General features: G+C 31.5%; 2 protein-coding genes across 7 annotated transcripts; both read left to right on the forward strand.

Moving 5' to 3' along the window:
- The first annotated feature begins 11320 nt into the window (after nucleotides 1–11320).
- On the forward strand, nucleotides 11321–16547 carry LOC113861096 (jasmonic acid-amido synthetase JAR1-like). 5 transcript variants are annotated; one of them, XM_027493711.1, is made up of 6 exons: nucleotides 11339–11602; nucleotides 12128–12296; nucleotides 12888–13196; nucleotides 13301–13402; nucleotides 13504–14309; nucleotides 15415–16413. In XM_027493711.1, the coding sequence occupies exons 3-6, from the start codon at nucleotides 12904–12906 to the stop codon at nucleotides 15954–15956; spliced, it is 1743 nt and encodes a 580-aa protein (XP_027349512.1). In that variant the 5' UTR covers nucleotides 11339–11602; nucleotides 12128–12296; nucleotides 12888–12903; the 3' UTR covers nucleotides 15957–16413. The 5 variants fall into 5 exon arrangements, with proteins under 5 accessions (XP_027349508.1, XP_027349509.1, XP_027349512.1 ...); XM_027493710.1 differs by lacking the exon at nucleotides 11339–11602 and adding an exon at nucleotides 11817–11891; XM_027493709.1 differs by lacking the exon at nucleotides 11339–11602 and adding an exon at nucleotides 11823–12012.
- Nucleotides 16548–21873: 5326 nt separating this feature from the next.
- LOC113860621 (protein ENHANCED DISEASE RESISTANCE 4-like) lies at nucleotides 21874–27370 on the forward strand. Of its 2 annotated transcripts, XM_027493057.1 has the most exons (5): nucleotides 21874–22923; nucleotides 23214–25458; nucleotides 25754–25814; nucleotides 25917–26140; nucleotides 26749–27370. In XM_027493057.1, exons 1-5 carry the CDS (start codon nucleotides 22809–22811, stop codon nucleotides 26801–26803), a joined length of 2700 nt encoding a protein of 899 aa, XP_027348858.1. In that variant the 5' UTR covers nucleotides 21874–22808; the 3' UTR covers nucleotides 26804–27370. The 2 variants fall into 2 exon arrangements, with proteins under 2 accessions (XP_027348858.1, XP_027348859.1); XM_027493058.1 differs by lacking the exons at nucleotides 25754–25814; nucleotides 25917–26140 and having other exon boundaries at nucleotides 22209–22923; nucleotides 26749–27021.
- The last annotated feature ends 63 nt before the right edge of the window (nucleotides 27371–27433 follow it).

Consider the following 27433-nt stretch of genomic DNA (forward strand, 5'->3'; position numbering starts at 1 on the left):
TAATTTATTACATCCTTTCTTCATTTATCAAATAGTGAGTTTGTAAAAAAATAAAATAAATGAGTTTAAACAATAGTATTTTAGTTAAGATATAACAAAATTATAAATTATTTAAAGATTTTTTTAAGTTTTTATATAGTTTTTAAAAGTGTGAATAAACACAAAAATTTAAGTATATATATATATATATATATATATATATATATACGCGATCTTCATAAATGATTATCAATTATAAAGATTAAGTATATATTTTAATTTTAGAGGTGCTAAGATGACAAATTATGGTAGAAATAAAGGGAGAGAAAGTCTTTTTATAAAAAAAATTATGTACTTTTTTAACATAGTAATTAATTTATAAAAAATAAATATATTTTTAATTTATAATTTATTATAAAATATATTAAAGGAACGTTTAAAATTTAAACGAGTTTTTTAAAATATATATAAAAATAATTTATAATTTTCATAAACACTGTTTAACTTATATAAAAAATTATGATAAAATATTTATTATAATTATGTAATTAATATTTATTAAATAATTACTTATTTAAGATTTATCTAAACATGTCATAAATTTAATTTAATAACTTTAAAAAATATTTGAACAAAATTCATTCAAATAGCCTCTATATATTTCGAAAAAGATACATGATAAAATATCTCATGAGAGACGAGAAAAAGATATATGATAAAATATCTAATACAATAAATATTACGAAAATAAATGCAGTATTACTCTTAAAAACGACAAACACTGAGTTGTAAAAAGTAAAAATAGTTATTATAAAAGGTTAATACTTTTAATAATATAATAATTTGAAATTAGACAAGAACATACAAAAAAAATGTACACATTGACTACATTAGAGTTAAATTCTGAAAATAAAAAACATGTAAAGTTGTTGTTACTTAACGTACGTTTGTTATTTGTTGGTGATATTTGGTTCCTCCGATTAACAGAACCTAAATTATAGACGCCGTAAGATTATGCTATTGCTTGGTGGAATCCCGTTCCAACGAAAGAGGCTCTCAGACCCTTCCCAACCACAACTCCGAAAATAAAAAACAACGGAAATGTCACATTTTTGCTTGATCATGTGTGGAGCATTTAAGAAAAAGCATTGAAATAAAAATTCTTACTCTTTAATATTCTTTGAAGTTCGATTTGTTGACTTTTTTAGTTAATAAATTTTAATAAAATGGTGAAATTTATTCTTAATTATTATTTTGCATTATTTATAATTAATATTTTTCTATGAATAACCAGCACAATAAAAACTAGTACGGAAATTGACACTGTCTTTAGAATTAAAAATAATAACATTAAATTTTTTGAAGTATTATATATAATTTTGTTTTTATGTACAAGATTTTAAAGAAAATTTACAGTTAAAATGAAATTAAAAATGATTATTTATAAAAAAATATGTTTAGTTAATTTAAATAAATAACAAATATAAATGTTACAGGAGCAGTTGACTTAGTTTAAGTTTTTTCTAAGTATGTAATTGAAAGTAATAGAGCATTGAAAAAAATATACATTATCTTAGAAGCAAAATCAAGTATGAATTTGGATTCATACCCTCTCTAGTGTAAGAAGAAGATGTTCAATTTTATATTTGTTTAAATTAATTAATTTTATTTAAGTGAAATAAGTTTAAACAAGAGAATATGTGGAAGTTGAAGACAGCTTAGAAATATTGAAACATATTTTGACGAGAATATTGAGATGAGGCGCGGGATATCCTCCACCACCTATACAAAGACGAATAGCCACCACCATTAATTCACTAATTTCGATTAAACATTATCCTCTTTCCATCAACGAAAGTGATTTTTCTGTAAAATGCGAGAAGAAAACCATGTCGTTTACTCCTTTTCGTTGAAGATGTACACGCCACATGTTTCTCTTAAATATTTTAATAATTTAAATCTATAATCGTCATATTTCTATATTATTTGATTTATTATTAATATATCAATGTATATATATATTTTTTATCTAACCCTTCCTTTCAAGTTTAAATTTAAGTAATTTTTATTTATTTGTCACCTACATTTTTATTCTTTTTTAAACATGGCTTGTTAGATTCAAAACGCGTGATAAACTTAATCATTTAATAAATGTGGAATAATATAAAAATTTAATATATGCTTTATATTTTTATTTTGTAGACAAATATATATTTTAATTGATTTTAGTTAATTTTAAACATTGTCATATTTTAAAATTTAAATTCAAACTACTTTTAAAAAATATATATCAAGTGAGCAAATAAAAATGAGGTATGCAAGATTATTAGAATATAATTTTTGTAAAGTTTTAGTGAGATTATTTTGCTACCAACAAACAAAATGTTGTTGTGGCATGTGTGTTGTATGGTAATGTTCTAGTTTTGAAAATGAAACACTCAGAAAATTTTATAAGAATGTGTTTGGAAAAAGAAAAAAATTTTAAATTACAAAGACTGTTATCATACTTTTATAATAGGAAATAGTTCATATATTTTCTTTAAGAAACGTATCTCGAAGATAAGTGGTATAGACATCTTTCAACTAAAAATTAAATTACAGGTCTCTATAGACGAGTTACAAACTTCTGAAAAAATTTAAGTTTTAAAAGGTTGTTAAAAGACTTAATTTTTGACACATTCCCACAAAGATTAAAAAAAAAAGCCTCGTTTTTTTTTTTGTCTAATAGAAAGTTACATTTTGAGGATATTTGAAAGATCGCGAAGAGACCTTCATTCCTCTTCAAGAATAAGGCCATATTTTAAATAATTTTGAAGGATCATGAGAACGCTCATTTTTTGTCAAAAGGAGGGTGATTTTTCAAAAAAAAAAAAACTAAGGATTTTCCAAGTCCAGTTAAAAAAAACCAAAACTTGTCAAAATAGGAGTTGACAAGATAAACTATTCTAAGTTCGTGAGATAAGATGGAGCTCAAATTTCCCTAAAAACTAGTTAAAAAATAAGAACTAATAGAAAATTTATTTTAAGTCCAACAAAACTGAATGAACTCACAGATTTATTTCATAAATGATCGATAGCATAGGATGACGGAGAAATTATTCAAAGTCTATGAGAGTTTTTGATAGGTTCCCTCAAAATCGCTAAAACATAATAAAAAATTTATTCCAAAGGCAAGATACTAGATGGAGTACAAAAGAGGAGGAAACATGACAAAAAACCATAAGGTTTGAAGCTACTATCTAAAGAATGATTGTCGACAGTTAACAACAGTTGAAGGTCAAAGATTGTGGATATGAAGAAACGATCATGGGTAACATGCAGTCATGGAAAAGACACGATCATGAACGATTATGGGCGACAATGGTTGAGAAGAAGCATGCACAAAAAGAGGTTACCAATAAGTGCTCGTAAAAAAGGGGAACGGTTGTGGTTCATCTGTTTATAAATATTATGAAGCTTCACATTTTTGTAGACAGCTTTTTGCATTATACACTTCACTTGAAACTCTCTGCAGGTTGAAATTCTACACCTAGACAAATACTAGCTACCGGGAAATATAACTGTTGTTGTTCATTGCTAAATTCGTATGTTTATTTTTCCTACAATTTGTTTTCAATTTTTGTATTCATTTTATGTTTTATGTTCCTGCAATTACATCTTTGTTTAGAACATTTTTATAACTATGTTTAGTTTGATATAATTTCTATTTCACCAATTTACTATTTATGCTTAATACTATACTTTATGATGTCAATTTGGTTATTTTAACAACACACTTAAAAGAACTAAAAATAACTTAAAATTTAGTCTCATATTATTCTTGAATTTATTTATTTATGTTGTACAAATTTTCACTGTAAACAAGATGTTAAAAATTATGCAGTATTTATATGTTTGATCATTTACTTATTTATTTATTAACAATTCCTTAAGAAAATGCAGAAAACCTGAATGAAACAAGCACGAGTAAACATTTACATATGAGTCGAAGCCCAAGTTTCCCGTTTTGGGCTTTTCAGTGAACCTTTCTGGGCTTGCCTACTCTGATTTGTTTGAGAAATTAAAATGGGCCATAATATTTTTACATTAACATGAAAAGGAGACTGTCGGTATAATTTTTTCAAAGTTTTTAAAAATGATTTAAAATAGAATATATAATTAATTAATTAATTAATTAAACCATGCACTAATTTTTTTTTCCCATTCCTCTAATTTTAAACCGGTCCGAACTGAAAGATTTTATTATTATAGGTTTATTCACAGCCGAAAAGGAAAAGGTTTTTATCTGACTCCTTTTTATATTTTATGTTAAATATTCGTAAAACTTCAATTGAACTTTGTGGCCAATATGCGTTTCAATTTCAAGCTTTTTCTATAAGATCCAAGTTCCATATTGTCCAGAAAACAAAAATGGGTAGCTGTCCAGTGAACGAATTTATAAAACATGTAATATTTTTTATGTTAATAATAATCAAATTTTATTAATAGATACCCTACCTAGTTTTATATTATTTAATTAGTAAGTAAAGTATCACACTTTAGATGGAAAAGATTAAACCATTTGTTTAGGGTATTAAAAATTCAGTGATACCAAACTAGTCATTAAATGATTTGTAATATCAAATAAATCCTTTAAACGATATCAAAAGACCATTATATTAAGTTATTGCATTTAAAATGAGGATATTTATATGTTTTATTTATTTATTTGGAATATTTATCTGATATCACAAATATTTGGAGAGCCAACTTAAATTAGTTAGATTTGATTAATGAAAAAAGTTAAAGAATCAACGTTTAAGTTATGCATTTTATTTGTATGCATTAAGTTTTGTTAGATCGGTATATTTAGAGTAATAACGATTAACAAAATAAATAGTACTAATATTTATCTATTATGTAAATGGACTAATTTATGCATGCGGGTTAAATTTATATTAATATTTTATTAAAAACTAAGAGTTAGTAGCAAAACTTATAATTTCGGTCACATGTAAAGAAAAAAAAAGAATTTGAAAACAAATGATTTTTATTTTATTCTTAAAAAAAGAATTTGAAAGAAATTAAATTAAAAGACAAAAAATTAGTTATTAAACAATAATAAAATTAAATAATGTGCGTCAAACCCTTGTGATTTGTGAAGGTTTATGACTTGTGATTGGGAGATGAATTAAGACGAGCTTTAAGTACAAGAAATGACACAATTTGATAATTAACCTTGCTTTTACATAATTAAAGTTTGAAGGTAGTTAATTGAAGACGAAATCACCCAAATCAGCAGCAGATTCGCTGTCCCTAATTGATTAGACCTCACATATATCCTCTCTTCACAAAATTAACAAATAAACTAATTAAAAGTTTAAACATTAATTGATTAAATTAAAAAATTCAATACGATAGTTGATTTTGTTAACAATTAATGTACGGTAAAAAAACACAAAAGGAAAGGATATATTGAATTGTGTGGTCTTAACTTAAATTAATTTAGATCAATTTTCACTTTTCCTCCCATTAAAGTAAATATCAATTTCAAGGTTTTTGTTTCTTCCTCTAGTACGGCTGCTTAGTGCAAATAACAGTTATTATTAACTCATAACCGCAAACATAAATCTTTTTGGACGTTAAATGAGTGAGATTGGTAAATTCTATTAATTTAGATCAAAATGTTATTTTTATAATAAATTTTGTTAACTTCAGCTCTTAGAGTTAAATTTAAACATTCACAATTTTTTTTATAAAAAAAAATATAATTATTATATTAAATTTATAAAAATATAATAAATATTTTTCAATAAAATTTTATTATTATTAGCTACTTACTCTCATCTGAAATTAATAAAATCTTTTAGCAATTAACATTACAAGTGGTATGGAATTTGTATTTCGATTAAAGAGACAATTTGTTTTATTCACGAAACAATAACGCTTACAAAGACCCAATATGCTCTCAATTCAAGCATTGACTCAACGCCCCCACCAGGTGAAGGTTAATAACTTATGTATATTTTCATATAAGACATTATAAAAAAAATATGCATAATAAATAAATATTTTTTTATTAATTATAAATAATTTATGTTTATTTATTTTTTTAAAATAATCTCATTTTATTTATTTATTTATTTTAGAATATAAATTATTTATAACTTATGAAATAAATTTCATTTAATTCTCAGACTTATTTTTTTTAAAAATTTCTTTATGTTTATCTAAATTGAGCTTTATAAATCTTTGGCCCCACGCTCCAACTTGGTTTTATCACCTAATCTTTTACAACGTTCTTCTAACCACGTAGAATAAAAATTTGCATATGATAATGTTTTATTAAAAATGTTAATAATATAATTATAAATAAATAAATATATTTTTTATAACATTTTCTTATAAAAACTATTATTTATTAAATAAAAATTGAATATATATTTATATTTTTAAAAGTATTTTTTTAATAAAATATTAAGAAGATTCGCAAAAAAGATAAAATAACAGGATATAACATTTGAAATTTGAAATGTACTATCTATTAACAATTAGAAATATATTAAAAAAGGGTTGTTAACATTCCGAATGCATAGACCCTGGCAAAATTTTGAGCTGATTGAGTAAAAAAGTAGAGTGTTGAAGGTTGTGCTTTTACACTTATGTTGGGTATCAACTGAAAGGGATGCATGCATCGAATATTTGGAATTTTTGGCACCAAAACAGTAAAACGAGCCTAAAGGTCACGCGGCCAGCTATTGTACATTGTTTCTTTCATCATTTATAATCGTCCAAGTTTCTTCCGACGATAGAACCTTTATTCTTTGGCACTAATGTACTATTTCATGGGTATGCAAAGTTACACCCCCAAAATCACTTGTTATAGAATGTTTTTAGTCATTTTGATATTTAAGTCCCTTTCATGTTTTATAATGGGAGTCCCGATTCATCATAAAACAAATTCATATCAATCTAACTTGTTGAGATTTCAAGTGAGGAAGAAAGTATAAATATTATGTTTAATGCTAATAAAATGAGCATATTAGTTTATTTATCTTTGTGTGAATAGATAAGTTAGTGTTGTGTTGTTCTAATTTAATGTATGGTATTAAATTTCAGTATACTGCTTATATTACGTATAAAGGCTTGTTTAATGATCCAAAAAAAGAATAAAGAACGATAAAATAAGACATCACAATTATTAAGTATTTAGGGTACGCAAAAAAAATTAATAAACAATAAAATTATTAATGTAGATGTATTGTATAAAATCATGAACGGTTTGTATTGATAAAAGGAAACCTGATAAACAAGTATATCATGTAATCTTTGTTAATTATTATAGTTGTGTTCCTAAGTAAATAATCCCATACTTTCCTTCCTGCGTATTCAAGACAAATTATTCTTTAATGTTATTATTATTTTTAAATATCGAAACATCAACTGCTATTCATACGATCGAAAAATGGAAGAGCACTTGCCTCTCTCAGTTCTTTACTGGGGAATGAACTGCAACTTCAATTTCATTCTTTAAAAATACGATTATGACCCATTTGAACAAGATATTATGAACACTAAAAAAGATTTGAGCATTTGAGTTAGCGTTTATGAGGGAGAGGGAGAGTAAATCTTCAGCACATGTCCTTCAATAATGCCAAAATGTGACCCAAGTAGTAGAAAAAATAAGGATCTATAGATAAATAATTAAAACCCATTTTTACTGTTTGATTTCTTTCACTGCTGGTGGTCAAATAACATATTTTGACCACCATAAAAGCAACAGATCAAATTATGTCACACTCTTTATAGTAAATGTTTACAATTGTATTAGTACCAAAAAGTCATTATTGAAAGCGATAGTTAACCTAAACCTTATGTAATGCAACCAATTCCTAGTGAGATTGTTTTGGATGTTTCTTCTGATGAGAGAACCTTCTTGGCATCAAAGTTTCTCCCGCAAAACGTATAGCTGTCATCATTCATCAACAACACCCAAAGTAAAATTCATATACCAAATTAGCTATTTAGCTTACCAATGGAATCAATATTGTGCTTGAAAAGTGGGGGTGGATAGTACCATCAATCTCTCTCTCTCTATATATATATATTTGTATTGGAAAAGGTTGAATTAAAGATGAGTCTTTTCAAAAAAAAGTTTCGAAAACTATATATGGCATTTGCACCCGTACGTCGAATGGGATCATATTTCATATACAATTCAATTTATTGTTTAAAGGGCAAGTTAAGTTGAAGAATGAATCCCCTCCCAACAAGCAAGCTACCTGCACTTTATACAAAAACGGGTAACTAAGAAGACGTGTTAATTAATTAAGAAAAATTGCATTTTAATTGGGTATAAGCCAAACACAAATCCTTAAACGTGGTATACATGATTTCAACCTTAAATCGACTACTTGCCAGAATAAGTGGAAGTTTCGTTTTCAGTTGTTAGCTTGAAAAGGTATAACGTTGGGGTTTTCCATTGGGCACATGCAGCTATTTTGGTTGGCACACTTCGACTCAAAGGTGAGTAAACAGGCGAGAACCATTCTAAGTGCTTCAATTTCTCTTCCTCCGTCCAGAAGAGACAAAAGTGATCACAAGATAAGGAGGGTTCTAAAGTTCGCAGCGTTTTTCATGTGCTAAAATAAAGTGCTTTGAATTGTAAAGGAAAAGTTCTAATCCGAGACATAATTCGGGACTGTCGAAATTAACAAGAAATGAAACATGTACGATAGTGAAAAGACAGTGAAAAGCTTTGAGAATGGATTTGCAATTTTGCATCACAAAAACATTAATTAACTTTGCCTGTGTTCGGCTGCTTCATGCCGGCTTTCCGTCCAATTAGCACTTTACGGCTCCTTGTAATTAATGCACACTGTTTCATTGATCATAGTGGGAGGGTCATTTAATGGACGGAAATCACTTCTTGTCTCTTTTTTTCACATAAATTTTACAGCAGAAAAAAATTTCACTTCTGATTTTTTTAGTTTTATTTTGAGTTTATTAAACCTTTTTAATTTTTAAATAAGTAAATTATTATTATTTATTAATCTAACCATTGATTCTCCCAAGAATACTATAAAACGGATGCAGTTTAATCCGTAAATTTCCCAATTCTTATTATTCTTTGTAGTTTCCAATTTTTCAGGCACATACAGTTCTGTACAAATCCGTGACGCTTTTAGTCAATTTTCCAATTTTACATACGAAAGGAAAAACGAAACAATGTTTGGCAATTTGGCTGTATCTTGTATTTAACGTTATTTTATACTAAATTTGAAACACGTCGTGGTGGGGATTATATATATCTTCAGAGAACCGTATTCAAGAGTAACATGGATAGAACCACCCTTAAATATAATAATATACATGTTTTTAATACCATTTTTAATTAATATTTATTGTACCTATTTGTTAATATAAAAGTTTAAATTTAATTAAAAATATTTTTAATATTGTACCTGTCCTAATCAAATGCACACTATAATTTTTTTATGCCCAATGTGACTTCATCTTCCACATGGCCAATTCAGTGGAGTTTTATCTCAATTGTCTGTCTTGTCTATCCCTTTTTTTTTTTCTGGAAAAATATCATGCACGCTGGCCAACTTTTCTAAAGGGTTTATTATAATGCTTATAAATTTGAGAGCACGTTAAATATTCTGTTTAAATTAATAATTATAATTTTTTTAATATTTTAAAATTAAAAGATATTTACATCTTTTAAAAAAATTAATAAATCTATTATCTATTAATATAGAATTAATAAAATATCAGAGATTTTTTTTCAAAACATGCTTCTTCTGTCTGGCTGTTTTAATAAAGCTCAGAACATTTTTTTTTATAAAAATAGTTTATATATATATATATATATATATATATATATATATTAAATCACTTCCCTACGCAATCAGTGGAGTATTATTTCCTGAAGCAGATTTCTCACAGGTGTAACAAAAAAAATATAATCTAATGACTTGTGAAATCAAAATATATATCATCAAGATAAGAGTATAAGACTGCCACTACGTCTCTGCAGGGTCTGCAGGCATTTGGATAATCTAAAGAAGCAAGAGTTCGATGTTTTTGAAAATCACATGGCCTCTGTTTTAAAAATTTTGCTTCCTGAAATAAAAATCGAAGTTGTTAAAATCACTCGAACGTGGAGAAGATGGCCAAGTTTTTATCACTTTGATCGAACCATTTTCTTCATCACGTATGAAATAAATTATTGTTTTAGATATTTACCATTTTCTATACAAATTAAGAAAAATAAATATAAATAAAGTAATAATTCTTTAATTACTGTAAAAATGAAGGGTGAAATAGGAAAAACAAGAGAGTAAACAATATATTAAAATTTTATTTAGATAAACTAAAATAAAAGACATTTTTTCTCTGTATCTTTAAGTGGGTAAAAAAATTAATAAAAAAAATATCAAAATAATCATAAAAAATTTAGATTAATATAAAATATTTATTATTATAATATTTTTCTAATATATAATTAAATAATGATTGCATGTCGATTAGTATTAACCTTTAATGAATAATTAATTTCCTCATTTTTGAAATATAGATTTTGTCCAAGAATGTTGAATCTGTGATTTCTGTGATGTCTGGAATAAGTTGATCCTTATGGCATGTTGGAGAGATTCTTGAGTGGTAGACTAACAAGTTGAATTAATCTTAATACAAAGAATTTGTCTAACTGATAACTTGAGTATTGTTTTTGGTGTTACTGAACTGATTGAATGATAGAAACACTTTCATTTTGCAAATTAGTTTCGTTGACCAAGTTTTGAATTCTAAGATTATGAATTTTGTAAATATGAATTTATCTAATCCTCTATCTCCTTTCAATGTTCTATCAAGGTCCAATGTATCTAAATTATTGTCAGTTGGAGACTTGTTTAATGTCGATAGTTCAGTTCAAATTTCTGCATGAATGGTAGAATATTAAGTATTTTGATTAAAGAATTAAAATTAGAAATATTTATTAAAAATAAAATTTATATTATTTATTTAATTTTAATTAGTTAAATTTTACAATAAATTTTAATTATTATAACACAATGTGTATAAAAGAATGAAATGTTAGAAGAATGTATGGGGGGAGGGAAAGAGAGAAAGGAAGGAAGCGAAAGGGAGGAGATGGGGCCCACCTTTTTTGAGTGCCGACTATTAAACGGGAGAATGCCCCTCGTAATTCTCAGAACAAAGGAGGGGCATTATCGGCATTCCGACCACTTGACCTGAATTATCCCATAAACTGAGTGGCAAAAGCGTCAATTCAACGATACATATATTTTTTGGACAAAGGCCTATATATATTTATTGGATCCAAGGAAGAATCTTCACTCCTCACTCAATCTTTCATTCACTCTTCACTCTTGAGTAACTCACTGCACTGCACCAAAGTGCCATGTCACACAAACATCTCCTTTTCTCTCTGTTCTAATTTCTACCAACTCTGTTACACAACAGTCTTCTTCTCTCTCCCTCCCTCTCTCTCTCTCTCTCTCTGCTGTTCCAACTTGCATTGAAGTCAGCGAATCCACCTCAACCTTCCCTCAGATCGAACCCCTCCTGTACCAACACCTTCATTACTTTCATCCCCAATAGAGCAAGATTCTCCCAGGTAATATTCAATTTTGGTTTCACAAAAAAAATAAAAATCATTTTTTTACTCTGTTTGTTTCTGGGTTTTGTTCGTGAGTCCCGGTTAGTTGTTGTTGTCCGAGCCAACCCACATGAATTTTCTTTTATTTTAATTGCTGTTTTTGCGAGAATTTAACGACTTTGATTTCGTTGACTTTTAAAAAGTTTATTTTGAATCTTATTTCCCAACAACTGGTGAATTTTTTTGGCTTGAATTCTGGGTTCTTAGTTGTCATCGTGCTCCAGCTATCTCTTCCCAAACCAATTCGGTTTGTTATTTGTTCAAAAACTCATCTTTTTGGGACTACTTTCTGTTCCTTTTCCCCTCGTCGACTACTACTTTTTGCTTCCATTGACTTACATTCGGTGCTTTTTTTTTACAGTTCGATAGTAACTTAAATCAACCTTCGAATTTAATTCTTTACTTTTTTTTTAACCTTTGTGTCGAAATTCCTCTCCCGATGAGTATTTTGCTTCGCATATGAATTTGATTTGGTTTCTGAAGAATTTTCATGTTGGAGACTGCGAGATTCTGTTCTATCGAAAAGCTGAGTTGACCTTCGGGACTGTCGCCACAGTAAACGGAAAACCAAACATTGAGGCTTGGATTTTTTATTGCAATCTCTCTCTCTCTCTCTCGTTTTTTCCCCTTTGTTTCGTCACTTTCTGATTTGGTTACTTTTCTTCTTCTCTTTCTCTAACCACTGTTACTGTATGTAATTTTGAAAGTTCCCCTTTGTTTTGGTGTTTCTAATGGTTCAATGTACAATTGTACATGTAGCATGCGCATTTGTTCTTTCTGGCACAGATGAAAATGGAACTCTGCGTTTTCTTTATTCGTCTGGGACCGCTCCCCAAAATAAGAATGGGGCGAAAAATACACACCAAAAAAAGGAAATCTATTGGATAAATATTTCGTTTGGCTTTATCCAACCTTTTCTACCATTATGCATTGTACGAATAATAATAATAATAATATTGTTTGTCCCTTTTTTTAACTTTACCACTCTGTCTGAATCGACTATTCCCCCATCTCCCTTTCAAATTGGAGATTACAAGGTTTTTATAAAAAAAAATATATAACATTTACTATTAGGAATGTACTTTATTATAATTTTTAATAAATTTTATTTATTTATTTATTCCTGAACCCTTTATGGCAATTGTGATGCTTTGAAATTTTGGAACAACTTTTTAATGAGACAAGAAATAAGAAATAACTTACTACTGGGCCTCTGTTTGTCCTGTTCTTATGATAACTCCAGTTGGAGGGCCGTGAGGATGTTGGAGAAAGTGGAGGAGTTTAACATGGACAAAGTTATACAAGAGTTTGAGACACTGACAAAGGATGCGGAAAGGGTTCAGAAGGAAACGCTCAAAAGGATTTTGGAGGATAACGCATCAGCTGAATATTTGCAGAATTTGGGTCTCAATGGAAGAACTGACCCCGAGAGTTTCAAGGCCTGTGTTCCTCTGGTTACCCACCAAGAATTGGAGCCTTATATCTATAGAATTATTGATGGCGATGCTTCTCCTATTCTCACTGGAAAACCCATCACCACCATGTCTTTAAGGTGTTTTATTTTCTCTTGTTTTTATTCTTTTTTTTCACCTTAGCAATTTAGTTTAAACTATTATACTTGGAAAGTTTTTGAGTATCAGAATTATTTTCTTGCAGTTCTGGCACTACCCAGGGGAAGCCAAAATACGTACCATGGAATGATGAATTGTTTGAAACCACAATGCAGATATATCAGACCTCTTTTGCCTTTAGAAACAAGTATTTCACTTCATTTCTTAACTTTCTTTTTTAATTTTTTAAAGAATAAATGCTTTTTTGCTATTTGGACTTGGGATTCTGACACAATTCCGTTCCTGCAGAGAGTTTCCTATCACAAACGGTAAGGCTTTAAGCTTCATATACGGTAGCAAACAGTTCAAAACAAAAGGGGGTCTGGCAGCTAGAACTGCTACAAGCAATGTGTTCCGCAGTGCAGGTTACAAATGTGGAATGAGGGCACTTCAATCCCAATGCTGCAGCCCTGATGAAGTGATATTTGGTCCTGATTTTTTCCAATCATTATATTGCCATCTATTGTGTGGACTGATTTTCCGTGAGGAAGTTCAGTTTGTGTCTTCCACATTTGCACATAGCATTGTCCATGCTTTTAGAACCTTTGAAGAAGTGTGGGAGGATCTGTGTACTGATATCAGAGAAGGGGTTCTCAATAACAATGTCACGGTTCCATCCATTCGAATGGCTATGTCTAAGCTGCTCAAACCAAACCCAGAATTAGCCAACCTGATCCACAATAAATGTGTGGGATTGAGCAACTGGTATGGGTTGATACCAGAGCTTTTTCCCAATGCTAAGTATATTTATGGCATCATGACTGGGTCGATGGAGCCTTATTTGAAAAAGTTGAGGCACTATGCTGGGGAGTTGCCTTTGTTGACTGCTGACTATGGATCTTCTGAAGGATGGATTGCAGCAAATGTGAACCCAACACTCCCTCCTGAATCTGCCACTTATGCTGTGCTTCCTCACATCGGTTACTTTGAATTCATTCCTCTCACAGACCTTGAGAATGCCAAGGGAGATTTCCTCTCTATTGATCCTCAGCCAGTGGGCCTCACTGAAGTCAAGGTTGATCAAGAGTATGAAATTGTTATGACCAATCCAGCAGGTACACCAATTATTATCTTGTATATTTTATTTTATTTTATTTTTCTCCTTGGCATTAGTGAGTCAGGACTAAGGAGTAAGGACCACAGAAATATGATGCTCTAACACATCAATTGTTTGACCTTTTCAGTCTAGAAGGAAGTAAAATGTTTGTTGTACATACTAAGATGTCTTACATACCTCACATGTGCCTTTTCATTGGCGAAATAATAAGTAGCTATTAACATATGAAGCCAACAAATTTTACATACCATGTGGGTATGTAAAATTTTGTATATGCTGTTAACATTACTATGAAATTCACACACGTGCTTATAAATATAGCTCCCTAGCCTAGTGGTGCATATGGTTTGGCTTTATGCTCGATGGGGAGGGTTTGGTCCATTCTCATATGCATCTCCCCTCCTTTTTTGGTCATATGCACAAGACCTAAGCACTTTGTTGTTTTCTTTTATTATTTTTATGAGATGGGGACGAAAGAAATGAAGTGGGTGCTTTGTATGCTTGGTGATCATGGGACCAAGTTGGAGAAATTTCTTCCCACTTATTGGCGAAGTTACATCACATACCTAATCAGAATAAAATATTTAACATGTAGCAATAACATAATCTTGCAAGTTGCAAGTTAGACCTATTCTTTAGTTTTGGCAACCAATCTTGGATTTACAAGTGCTTATTTCATGGAATTAGATTGTATCTTGAACTTATCTGTCACTGTATGGCCGTTGTTAATTTCGGCTGCATTGTCGTACTCTTAAACGTAATTAGGATTAATAAATAATACTGATTCTTTTTTAACTTCGATTGCATTCCTTTACTTCTCTATTAAGTCGAAATATACATTATCCTGAAAACGTAGTAAGTATTTTATACAGAAATATTGTCCATATACCCTACGCATATGTCAAATTCATGATTCGTGAAACTTTTCTTGTGTTTATTTATATCATAGGTTTATATAGACATATAAAAGATTTTTAGCTGAGTCTAATAGATGAACGTGGAAGTATAATTGAAAGTGAATTTGCACGATACTTTTAAATAAGCTTCTTTCTTATTAAACAGAAGTGAACATTAATCTTATAAAGTTGTGGGCTAAATTGCAGGTTTATACCGTTATAGGCTAGGGGATGTGGTGAAGGTTATGGGATTCAACAATTCAACTCCAGAACTAAAGTTTATTCGGCGAAGCAGTCTTCTACTGAACATTAACATTGACAAGAACACAGAGAAGGATCTACAGATAGCTGTGGAAGAAGCAGCGAAATTGTTAGCAGAGGAGAAAATGGAAGTGGTTGATTTCACTAGCCATGTTGATATATCAAAAGAACCAGGGCACTATGTCATATTCTGGGAGCTAAGTGGGGAAGCAAGTGAAGAAGTACTTGGAGAATGCTGCAATTGTTTGGACAAGTCTTTTGTTGATGCAGGCTACACCAGTTCTCGCAAAGTCAACTGCATTGGGGCCCTTGAACTCCGAGTTGTAAGGAGGGGAACATTCCAGAAGATTCTTGATCATTACCTAGGACTAGGAACCGCTGTTAGTCAGTACAAGACACCAAGATGTGTAGGTCCTACAAACATCAAAGTGTTGCAAATCTTGAGTGAAAATGTTGTGAAGAACTATCTCAGTACTGCTTTCAATTGAATAAGGATTTGGGAATAAAAATCTATCAAGTTGAGTTGGTTTCACTCACCTCATTATGCTTATGCATGCTACTTTCTACCTTTCTTTCAACTCTTTAGACCGTTCTTGCCTTTGGCTGGTTAACTTATCACACGTTCCTCTCTGCAATACTAAAAGTAATGGTTGACTAATCATGGATCGATGTACACATGTCATGTCGGTGGTACCAAGGATTAATATTGAAAAGATAAGATTGTCGGCGTAAAGGTGATAAATCATGTGAACGTCATGCCCCAGTGTGCAGAAAATATACCCAATACCAAATTAATAAAAAGAAAATGGATTAGAAGTTGAAAATGCTTTAGGGCTTAATATATATGTATATATTGTCTTCCTGAAGAACATGTACTGGAGTTTGTTCACGCAAAAATTTCAGATATTTTGATTATTAGTATAATGGTTTCCCTTCATCGGACTTCAAAATTCTTCTGAGTAGTGAATGATCATGTTTTTTCTTTTTTATTCTCGTTTCTTTATAAGCACGTGTCAAATGTATTTTGTGTAGGTTTTTATTCTCATCTCTCAATAGACATGCGTCAAAATTCTTCAGGGATACTGATATTTTTTATTTCTCTTGATCACATTATCCATCTAATCACTTTCTTTTTCCTATTTTTATCTCTCTCTATTTTGTAAGAAAAATATAATAAATTTATTTTAAGAATAACATTTTTTTTAGTATTTATTGACCAAATTAGCGATTTTGACCGACTCTGTTGATCTTAATAAGTGATGCTGGGTCGATGGGAGAATGAGTTTTGTGTAAAAAAATATATTACTTGACACAACATGCCCCTCATGTTTCAAGTGATGGTGACCAGCACACTATGATATTTGATTTGCTCAATAAGATGAAGATTGGATGATAAAAAGTTTGAGAAATGTTGGTTGTCTAAGCATTGCTTAGACAAAGTGTAGTGTTGCTTCTGGCGCGTGCTAGTCTCAAGGGTCATAGGACTCATTAAGTGCTTCCTCGGTAGCTTTCAGTTGAATGACAGACACTTGTTTACTGCGATTGGATCAATAGCTAAAAAGCAGTGTAGTGGTGCACAAGTTTCTTAGTGGTTCTACCAGTCTCTACTCATATGGTGGTGGAATCCTTGTCAACAAAACTCCACAACTTTATTATTGTCAAATAAATCAGTTAAGCTAGTTTTAGTCACCTAAATTGGGTATCCTAAACACTGCATTAATCCTACTTTTCGTCATTTAGATAAACATTCAAAGTTTGCGATGCACATAAAGAGGAGTGGCCATGAACAGAGTTCGGACTTAGGACAAAATTTTGGTCTAAACCAATTAAATGTGATTGTTTTTTCAATTATGTTTAATTCAAATTAAACCAACTTCATCAATTTAAGTTTGTTCAGATTAAATCACATGAAAAATTTCAAAATTTTAATATGTTTATTTAAAAATAAAAATTGGAAACCCAGAAAATAAATTAAAATGAGAGTTCAGATTGAACTTGACTTTATTGGTTTCATTTCTTTTTCTTTTACATGACCCAACTCGATTTTTAATCTCCAATTTAGGTCGATCGAACTCACGTGTCTGTTTGAACTCATATCCATCCCTACCCTCAAAGGTTAACTACATCCGATAAAATATAACGTAAATTGTGGATGTTTAACTTGCATAGGAATACCGAAAAGACAAAAGAAAATAAATAGGAATATCGAAGTGTTGCCTGAGAAACACTAGGAATAATCTTTGACACATCTCATTACTGTTCTTCAGATATTCCAGCTGGTTTCTGGCAACTCCTTTTCATCGAGAAAACACGAAGGACTACACATTCGGATGACTTCTATTAAAATATCAATGCTAGTATTATCTATTAAAATATCAACGTCAACATTGAATATCCACATCATGTGCTATACATAGCATATTTTCATTACATTTACTCGTATGTGTCCTATTTTCACCTTTTTCCTGTTAAAGCAAGATATACTACCATATAGGAAAGTTCATTACGTACTGCATTTCTTTAACAATTAATCCGTTGGCCTAATTTTTATGACTGTGAAATAATTTAAGAAAAACCTCATAAAACCCGAATTAATATATTTTATTTTTTAAAATATATTTACTATGCACTGAATAATAATAAAAGTAAAAATAAAGGAAATTTATGCAATCCTTCGATGCTTTATTTTTATCAAAAAATAAAAAAATAAAAATTTTATATCGGACCAAGAATCCTTCTTAAACTGTTAATTGATCAAGAATCTTTCTTAAAATGCTAACTGCAACTGGGGTTGATGCGATTATAAATGAATATCCAACTTCGTTACAACGGTTTGATATTTAGTTTATTGTACCCAATATTTAAATCACAGTCTTTGTCCTTTTCCAGGACAAAAATTGAGTGGATAGTTTGTATGGAAATCCCTGTTTAATGCAGACCCCTATACGCTAAGATCCTCATCATAACACTCTGTGATGAGAATCACGTACATTTAATATTAATGTCCCAAATAAGCAAAGTGTTTTGTTTTGTAGCCAGGATGAGCTTTAACACCTTGATATAAAAATGGAAGATGTGGAAGAATATTGGCACTCACAGAGACCAAGAGCTGCAAGTTTTTCTGTGAGTCAAAGCCTCCTCAGATCAATGTATGATACCAACTGAAAATCCAGCCCAAATGAGAACATCTTCTAGTTCTAAGGAGGAAGCAGAAGCATTTCCCATATGGGATTGTGGAAGCCCTTTATATGACTCACATGAATTGGTCTCACTTGCTTATACAATCGAGAGGAATATGATGGCTTGGCCCCACTTGGGTGGACCAAAGCTTGTCACTACCCAATCATATGATCCAAAGGAGTTAAGGTCAACCCAAAGTATCCCCATAGGTTCTTCCATGGTGACCCATTTTAGTGGATTTCGGATGAAGAGCACATTGAAGAAGAAATTAACTCCAACGAGGATAAAAAATAAGCACAAGAAAATCAAAGCTACGTGTTCTGGATTTTATGTTGGATTGGTTTGGGGATGAAACATGTGTGTTGCCATTATCCTTCATCATGGGACTTTGTTCCTATCCTTTTTTGTTAATATTCAATAATATGATACCATATTCTGCGCTATAATTGAGGGTGGGACTTATTAGAGCCTAATTTCATTTTATGTTTTGCCCTTTTCTTTTGTTATTTTGATCCATATCTACCTATATATATATAAGTTGAGTTAAAATTTTTAAATGATAGTGTTTTTAAAAGTTATTTTAAACTATATTGATTTATATTAATTATGTTGGGTAGCTTTTTCTATTTGAGCATGTATTTTTTTTGCTAATATGAGCATGCATTTCTTTTTAATTCAATCTTAATTTACATTTTAAATATCTTTTAACATTAAAAAATATTCATGCATTATGCCTTTAATTGTTTATTTTCAAAGTTGTTTAAATTAATATACTGTTTTGCAAAATAGAAAATAAGGCGGATATATTGAGCTTATCAGCTGCCAATGCAACGATGGAAATTATTGAATCTTATCATGTTCCGTTTAAGGTTGAGATTTTTTCAGTGTCAATTACACGTATGTGAAATCTTCTATTTAATGGATGACCCACGTTGAGCTCAATTCCTCTTCGTGAACACAAGTGTCTATATCATGCACAACATTATGAGTTATAAATTGGCTCACGTTTTGTCCTCTTCAAAACTCTCTCTTAAGTGATGTAAGATGTGCATTAGGAGTCAAAACAAATGTTGTAAACTAGTTACCATAATTTAGTTTAGGCATCAACATGCGATTGAACCATATTTTTTGTCTCCTTTTGTGAATTTCGCACGTGGAAGCCACCATTTGAATAGTGGGTACCCATGCATTCAGTCCTCCTCGGTTAAGAAACCATGGCAATGGAGTTGGTATAAACGCACAAACCCAAACTTATTATATTCCTTTTTTCTTTTTGGGTCAACCGATTGATTACCAAAGGGCCCGAATGCCAAAGCCCAAAATATTATAATTCTTCCAATTTTTTTTAACTTATCTTAATAAACTTAGTAAAATAAAATCTTTTAAAAACTATTTAACCAAATTGCATGATTAAATTATATCATAAACTCATATATAATGGTAAATTATTGAATAAATACTCAATTAAACTATATTCGTAACACAGCTTTAGACTTGTTCTTAATATACAAAATTCGTTGACGATAGCCAAACGAAGATATCCAACCATCTAGAATACTAATACAAGACAGGACCAAGCATGGTTGTCTATAAAGTATTGAGTTAAACTACTGACATATTTCATTGAAGAAGTAACTTTTGAAATGAACACTTCAAAGTTTTAGGTAACATAAACAATCAGTTTTTGTCCACCATGTATGGTCAGCAAGAATTTGATTGGTCAACTCATTATTTCAATATTTTTGAACCAAAAATAGCGCCACTGGATGTGTGGTTGGAAGAAGATAAACAGAGCTACTGATGCATCATCTACGTACTTATTAATATTATTAAAAGAAAATTGAAGCGATCAAAATGACATGTTATATTGTTTTATTAAAAGAATAGCGTATAAATACAGATACTTAGAACAATTCCACTAATTTTCAAGGGGGACTTTGTCTCCTGCATCCTACTCTCTTCCCTCATTTTATAAAGCATATTTTAAAAGAATATTTATTGTGTTTTCATAAATTAAGTTAGGTGTGCTGAAATTAAAGTAAAAAAATATTTACAATGAAGTCAAATTTAAAGGATTTAAATTCAATATTTATTATTAATTTTTAATTAATAGATAAAGTTTATGCGATGGCAGCAATTCATTAACCAAAGTGAAAGAGCCGTGTGAGTGATAAAGGAAGGAAGATGAAAGTAGGAACCATCACTGTCCATTGGAATTGGACCCATCAATCCTATCTTCACTTTCATTTCGGATTTCGGTTGGGTTGAGTCGGGTTCACGGCTTTTGTAGACCCAACTGTGACTTTGACTAATCAGCCTCGTAACGTTTCTCTCCCTTCCACGTATTTTATGTGATTTCTCACGTCAGCGCTCTGTTTTTTATGCACTGCGTTTTTTCATTATCCGTGTAAAGTTTTTAAATTTCTTGAAAATGGAGTTTAATTGAAAAAAATATTTTTCTTTTAGTTATTCATTTTGAATTTTTAAAATTTTAATTAATATTTTTTAAAGTACTATTAATTTACTTTAATTTAATGAATATGTGATGATTTTTTCAAATTAGTAATGAAAAATATATCTACAATGTTAAAATTTACGGCTAAATATTTCCAATCAATAATATGAGTGTAAACATTATTAAAAAAATTATCTTTGTGAACAAAACATTCATAAAATAATTTTACTATTTTATTAATAAAACATAAATTATAAAATTTTAAATAAGTTATAAATTTGTGTAATCAACCATACTCTTAACGTATTTTAGGAACTTAGCATGATACACTTTGTCAGTGTAAATGTTAAAACTTAAAACTCCGAATACAAGATCTTGTTTTGATTTGGGGATTCATTAACGATTCTTAATAATATTGTTATTTTTCTTTTCATAAATATCCCCGTAGACTAATAGAATCAAAGCCCTTTGAAGATATCAAAATTCAAAAGGATGAAAACAACGGGTACCAAAAAAGTGTAAAACAAGCAAACAACAAAAAAAATGCATCATGATACGCTGACTTAGTATAAGACAGATAGATAGGTGTAAGTTTCTTTTCAGTTGAGGAAAATTCAGCTGCAGTTTTCAGATGCTGTTTATTAATTAAAATTAAAGTTTTATTTTAAGAATTTAGAGTAATATTAGATATAAATATTTGATTAGAATAAAATCCAAAATTTGATAAAGTTCACAGTATGAACAGGTCTTAAAGAAGAGCTTGTAAGTTTGGTACATTGGGGCATTCCATATCCGTAAGATTCCAAACCAATGAAAAAAGTGGCCTAGTGAGAACTGAATATTTAGCAGCGAAGAGAAGAAAACTGAGAACTGAAAACAGAGCTTCTTGCCCGTGCACTTTAATCGTTACATCACAGTTCCATTTCCATTCCGATCTACTTAGCTTAGCTTCGGTTTCGGTTTCAGTTTCTGTCCTTAAACTATTGTCCATTCTCAATGCGTAATTTACCCATCTGGTAAAAGGGAATCCTTCCAACGACGTCGTTTCACTGCGCTTTCATTACGGATTTTGGACATAATTATTTGCTTCTTTCTCCTTGTTGGCATGAGAGACAGGACCAGTACGCTACAACCTACAACCTACAACCTTGGAAAATGATCCTATGTTTCTCGTACTCTTTCTCTCTCTTAACCCCAACTCACATAACACGATAAAGTTGGGATTTTTCAGTCTTTTTGCTTTATAATTTCAGTATTCAGAGTTTAATATCGCCATAATCTAAGATTCTCAGAGGAAAATTTGTCCCCGCTGTGATTCTTAATTACCCATTCTTTGGTTCCCTTTTCTCACTTTGTCTTTGGTGTTTGGATTCTTAGAAAAATACTAAGAAAACCCAAAAGAAGAAGCAGCGGCTGCAGCGGCAAAAGAAAAAGCAACAAAGAGTTCTCTTTTCTCTCTCTCTTTTCTCTTAGCTTATTGCTTTCACTTTGAGGAAGAAAGCTTTGTTTAACGACAACTCCACCATCACCACCTTCGACCCTTCCCTTTCTAACGTTGTTGTTTCCAAGAAGCCAAGCATTCACTTTTGGGGGAATCACGCTCTTTTTTTTTTTTTTTTTTTGCTTTCCTCTTAGTATTTCTCATGTTCTTCAACGTTCCTTCTTTGCTGCTTATGGTGTTTGCTTAGTTCCCTTTCCTTCATCAATGGCCGACTCTGCCAAGGTGCGATTGGTGCGTTGCCCGAAGTGTCAAAATCTTCTTCCAGAACTTGCCGATTACTCTGTTTATCAATGTGGGGGTTGCGGTGCTGTTCTTCGAGGTACCCTTCTTCAACTTGTCACATTCGTTCTGTTTTGATTTTTCTTTTTTAATAAAATGAACACAATTTTATTCATGGTTGAAATTTTATATTTTTATTTTTTACGCTCATTATTGGCAATTAATCTTATTATGCCTTCAATCGATATATTTTATTTGCTTCTTACTTGCAGCAAAATATAATGATAAAATATTTTTAATGAAGAACGAAAAATGGACATTGGAAAGGGGTTAAGTTTTTTTTTTTTTTTTTTTTTCTGATTGTAGTTATCATTTCATTTTAATTTGCAGCGAAGCAAAAAGGGTATGTGAGTGGTAGCTTGTCAGATGAGGGGAAGGTTGGAGGAGATTCTGGCAAATCAGATAATTCATTGGAGAAAGGCATAGTTGATCCAAGTGATGGTTCAGATGTTGATGTCAAGTCCAACAGTGGCCCCTCAAGGGATAATAATCAAAGGGATATGGATAAAGCACATAACATAGATGAGAGATTTCAGAATCAGTCAGAGGATACTGATGAGAAAGGGTTACTTGAGGATGATGTTGATGTCAACAGGATTAAAGATGAGGTGGATAAAGCAAAAAGAAGAGAACAGGAGGAATCCAAGTCTCAAATTGGTCATGAGAATGGGTCCAAATTCTCTGGGAGAATTTCTAATTGGCAAAATGGCAAGAGAAGTGAGATGGAGGGGTTTTGGAGAAGGCCACGAGCTGATATGGAAAGTGTGAGATTTTCCACTTCGAATTATCCGGATGAGGGACCTTCGAATGGCTATTCTAATTTTTCTAATAACTATATGGAACCATGGAGGAATCATAAAGGAGCAGATGCTGTGAACATGGTTCAGCACCTTGAACAAGATCGAGCCGAGCTTCTAAGGAAGCTCGATGAGTTAAAAGTCCATCTCAGTAAGTCTTCTGAAATGGTTAACAACCAAAAAGATAAGCTTCTTCCTGATGAAAGGATGATTCCTCCAGATTCTCATCCTTATGGTGGCTCTGATCCTACTTGGTTTTCGGATGGGTCGTCAGGTTTGAACAGAACTTCAAGGCAATTTTTTGGTGCTGATAAACATGTGGCAGGTCCCACTCATTTCAATTATCATCATAATCCATTTGCTTATACAAGTGGTCATGACATGGCAATGCCCAACTTCCATCCTTCAATGAATAATCCTAATCGATATGGGGATCCTTTTGCATCCCAAATGCTGAGGAGAGGTCCACATCAGTTCCCGCAGCAACCATTGCATCCCTATGTTCCTGGACGGTATGTGGATACTAATCCGGATTCGTATGAACTATATGCACACAATGCAATGCTTCACCCACCCTCTTGCTCTTGTTTCCATTGCTATGATAACAAACGTAGAGGTTCAGTGCCAAGCAGATTCCATGATGCCTCAAATGATCCTATGTTATACCATCATGAAATCCCTGGGGCATTTGGTCCACATGTTCATAATTCTAGAACTGCCATTCCTCCTGTGACTTTTCGTGAAAAACAATTACATGCGAGATGGCCTAGTGACTTCAACTCTGAGATGGGTGGTTTTGTTCGAAGCCGTCCTCGGAAAGTAATGCTAACTAGCAGTAGCCAGCGTTGCCGTCCTGTAGCTGGTGGTTCACCCTTCTTTGCATGTCATAATTGCTTTGAATTACTGCAATTTCCTAAAAAAGCATTGGTTCTGTTGAAAAATCAGCAGCAGAAAGTGCGATGCGGAGCCTGTTCTTCAGAAACCAGCTTTGCTATCATCAATAATAAGCTGGTTGTTTCTCCTAATTTAGAAACGAAGGAAGTTCCTTCAAGGGGTGATGATAGCTCTAATGAGGTTGTGAGTAGCCGAGTGTCTCATTCCCGTGGCCATGTGAACAGGACTGCTAACTTCTCATCTGATGATTATTCTGGTTATGATTTTCACTCGGTAGACAGAGACCCTCTTTCACTGGGTACTTTGAATTCTAACAAGTCCCAGGAGATGGAAAGTTTCCATTCTTCATCTCTCAGTACCTCTGAAGATGAAAATAGTCCAGAAGTGATGGTTGCTCCAAGGGAGCCCACTAAGTCCATTCATCAGCCTACTACAGACTCTCTATCTCCTCCTCCTGCCGGTTCACCTCTGCAAGAGTATTTTGATTACTCCAATAATAATCATGCAGTAAACCGGTTTGGAAAAGGGAACCGAAGTAGTCGCTCAGAGCAAGAGAAGACAAAAGTGGACAAGATGTCGTCACGTCAAAATTCTTTGAAAGAGGCAGCACTGGCAACTGAGATGGATGTCCATGATTATTCTAACACTGGGGTCTCCCAGGATTCTGGAGATACAAGCCGAGAACATGATCATCCTAGATCCAACAAAGGGGGTGAATCATTTTTTGCAAACATTATCAAGAAAAGCTTCCGAGATTTCTCCCGATCTAATCATGCAGATGATCGTAGCAAAATTAATGTTACCGTAAATGGGCAGCCCATATCAGATCGTGTGATCAAGAAGGCTGAAAAGCAAGCCGGACCAATCCAGCCTGGAAATTATTGGTAAGTAAACTTTATGGTTAACTGTAACCTTCCATACCATTTATACCTGATGCAATGCTATGCTAGATTGAGATATATCAAGAGAGCTCCAATCAGTTCCTGTTGTATTTAGTGGACTCAGTTAAATTGAAGTCGTCTGTAGTATACATTCACTGACAACATAGAATTGAGTTTCATGCTTAGATTCCCTCCAAAGAATAGCATTTCTAGATTTCGTTACATCACAATTTCAAACAAATTATAAACTTTCTTCTGATTGCTTATATGGTGTCCTAACAGATTTTCCTATATACAGGTATGATTTTCGGGCTGGATTTTGGGGTGTCACTGGTGGGCCTTGTCTTGGAATAATTCCTGTAAGTTATACTAGTCTATCAGTATCACAATATGTTGGTTTTATTGTATGATTGTAGACATAGTCCAATCATATTAACTAGATTAGGCGATTCCTCTTGCAGCCTTTTATAGAAGAGTTCAATCATCCCTTGCCAGAGAAATGTTCTGGTGGGAATACAGGTGTTTTTGTAAATGGTAGGGAACTTCACCAAAAAGACTTGGATTTGCTAGCCGGAAGGGGACTTCCCACTGATACAGATAGATCTTATATCATTGAAATTTCTGGGAGAGTCTTGGATGAAGACACAGGAGAAGAGCTGGACAGCCTTGGCAAACTTGCACCAACGTAAGTGCTGTTCTGTTTCTATTCTATAGTAATTCTCCATCTCGTTTGTTTTAATGCACTTTTTTCCCTATTAGTTACTTGGAGATAATATGATTTTAGTAATTAGTTGTTACTACTTTACTAACAAACTATGTTCATCCCCTTTTACTAACAATCCACATTTTAACAGTTGCCTGTCCTTAGGCCCTAGATCAGCTAGGAGTTTGTGAATAATTTTTGTTGTGCTGTGGAAGGGAGAGAATTAAGAATAAACTGAATATTTTTCTTTTTGGTCTTCATTCTTCACTGTTTCTTTGTCAATGAATTTTATTTCATTCTACACATGAGACCATCATCTATTGAATTTTATGGCTCTTCACATTTGAATCAAACATCAGCAATATTACGACATAGTTTACTCTCACAGTTCTATGGTCCAACATTTGTTGTTTGAGGCTTAAGATTGAAGACTTAATCTATCTATACCTTCGAATTGAATTATTCTTTCTTTTTCCTTGCATATATTTGACTTCTTATACAGTTATTCATGTTTCATTAAGTTTTTATCGATCTGTAAGAGAATTCAGTTGGAATGATTTTTAAGCCTTGCTTTTTTCACTAATTAACAGAGTGGAGAAAGTGAAGCATGGATTCGGAATGAAAGTACCTAAAGCAGCTACATAATCAAAGTTTAGAAACAAACATTCTGCGACAGGTTTGAGGAGGTGAATTTTGCTCCATTTTTCTGATTCGGAAACATTAGGGACCTGATAATGGAACAAATCTGAAAATATTCGCAAGATTACTTGATATTCTTCCTTTGTATGATCAAGTTCAAGTGCTTTTGTGCATGGCTTGAATTTAGATTCACATGTAATGTGTAATTTTTTTATGTTTGTTTGTTGAAAAGGAAAAAAAAAAAAAACTGCATTATAAGCTCTGTGCTTGATACCAGGTAGTCTTGGGAAAATTTGAAGTTAGTGTGCGTAAAGTCCTGCACTAGTGTAGAATTTGATGTGTAAAATTTTATAATTTTATTCCTTGATCAGTTTGCATTAGTTATGCATTTCTAAGTGGAAATATTTTATTATGATCTGGAGCAAGATTACTGTGGATTCTTCTATCTCGTGTGCACGCATTTTGATTAGATGTAAATAAAATATGTAATTTTTTTTACTTTTGTATCTTATTATCAAGAGAGGATAAGGTATTGTTTCGGGCTATTGGGTAAAGTAATATTTCTTGCATCTCCAATTTGATTTTTAATATTAGACAATTGCAACTTTCTAGGATGTTTGACCCCGACTTTTTCTT

Source organism: Abrus precatorius, unplaced genomic scaffold, assembly GCF_003935025.1.
Source record: "Abrus precatorius isolate BTA unplaced genomic scaffold, Abrus_2018 Scaffold3, whole genome shotgun sequence".
NCBI lineage: Eukaryota > Viridiplantae > Streptophyta > Magnoliopsida > Fabales > Fabaceae > Abrus > Abrus precatorius.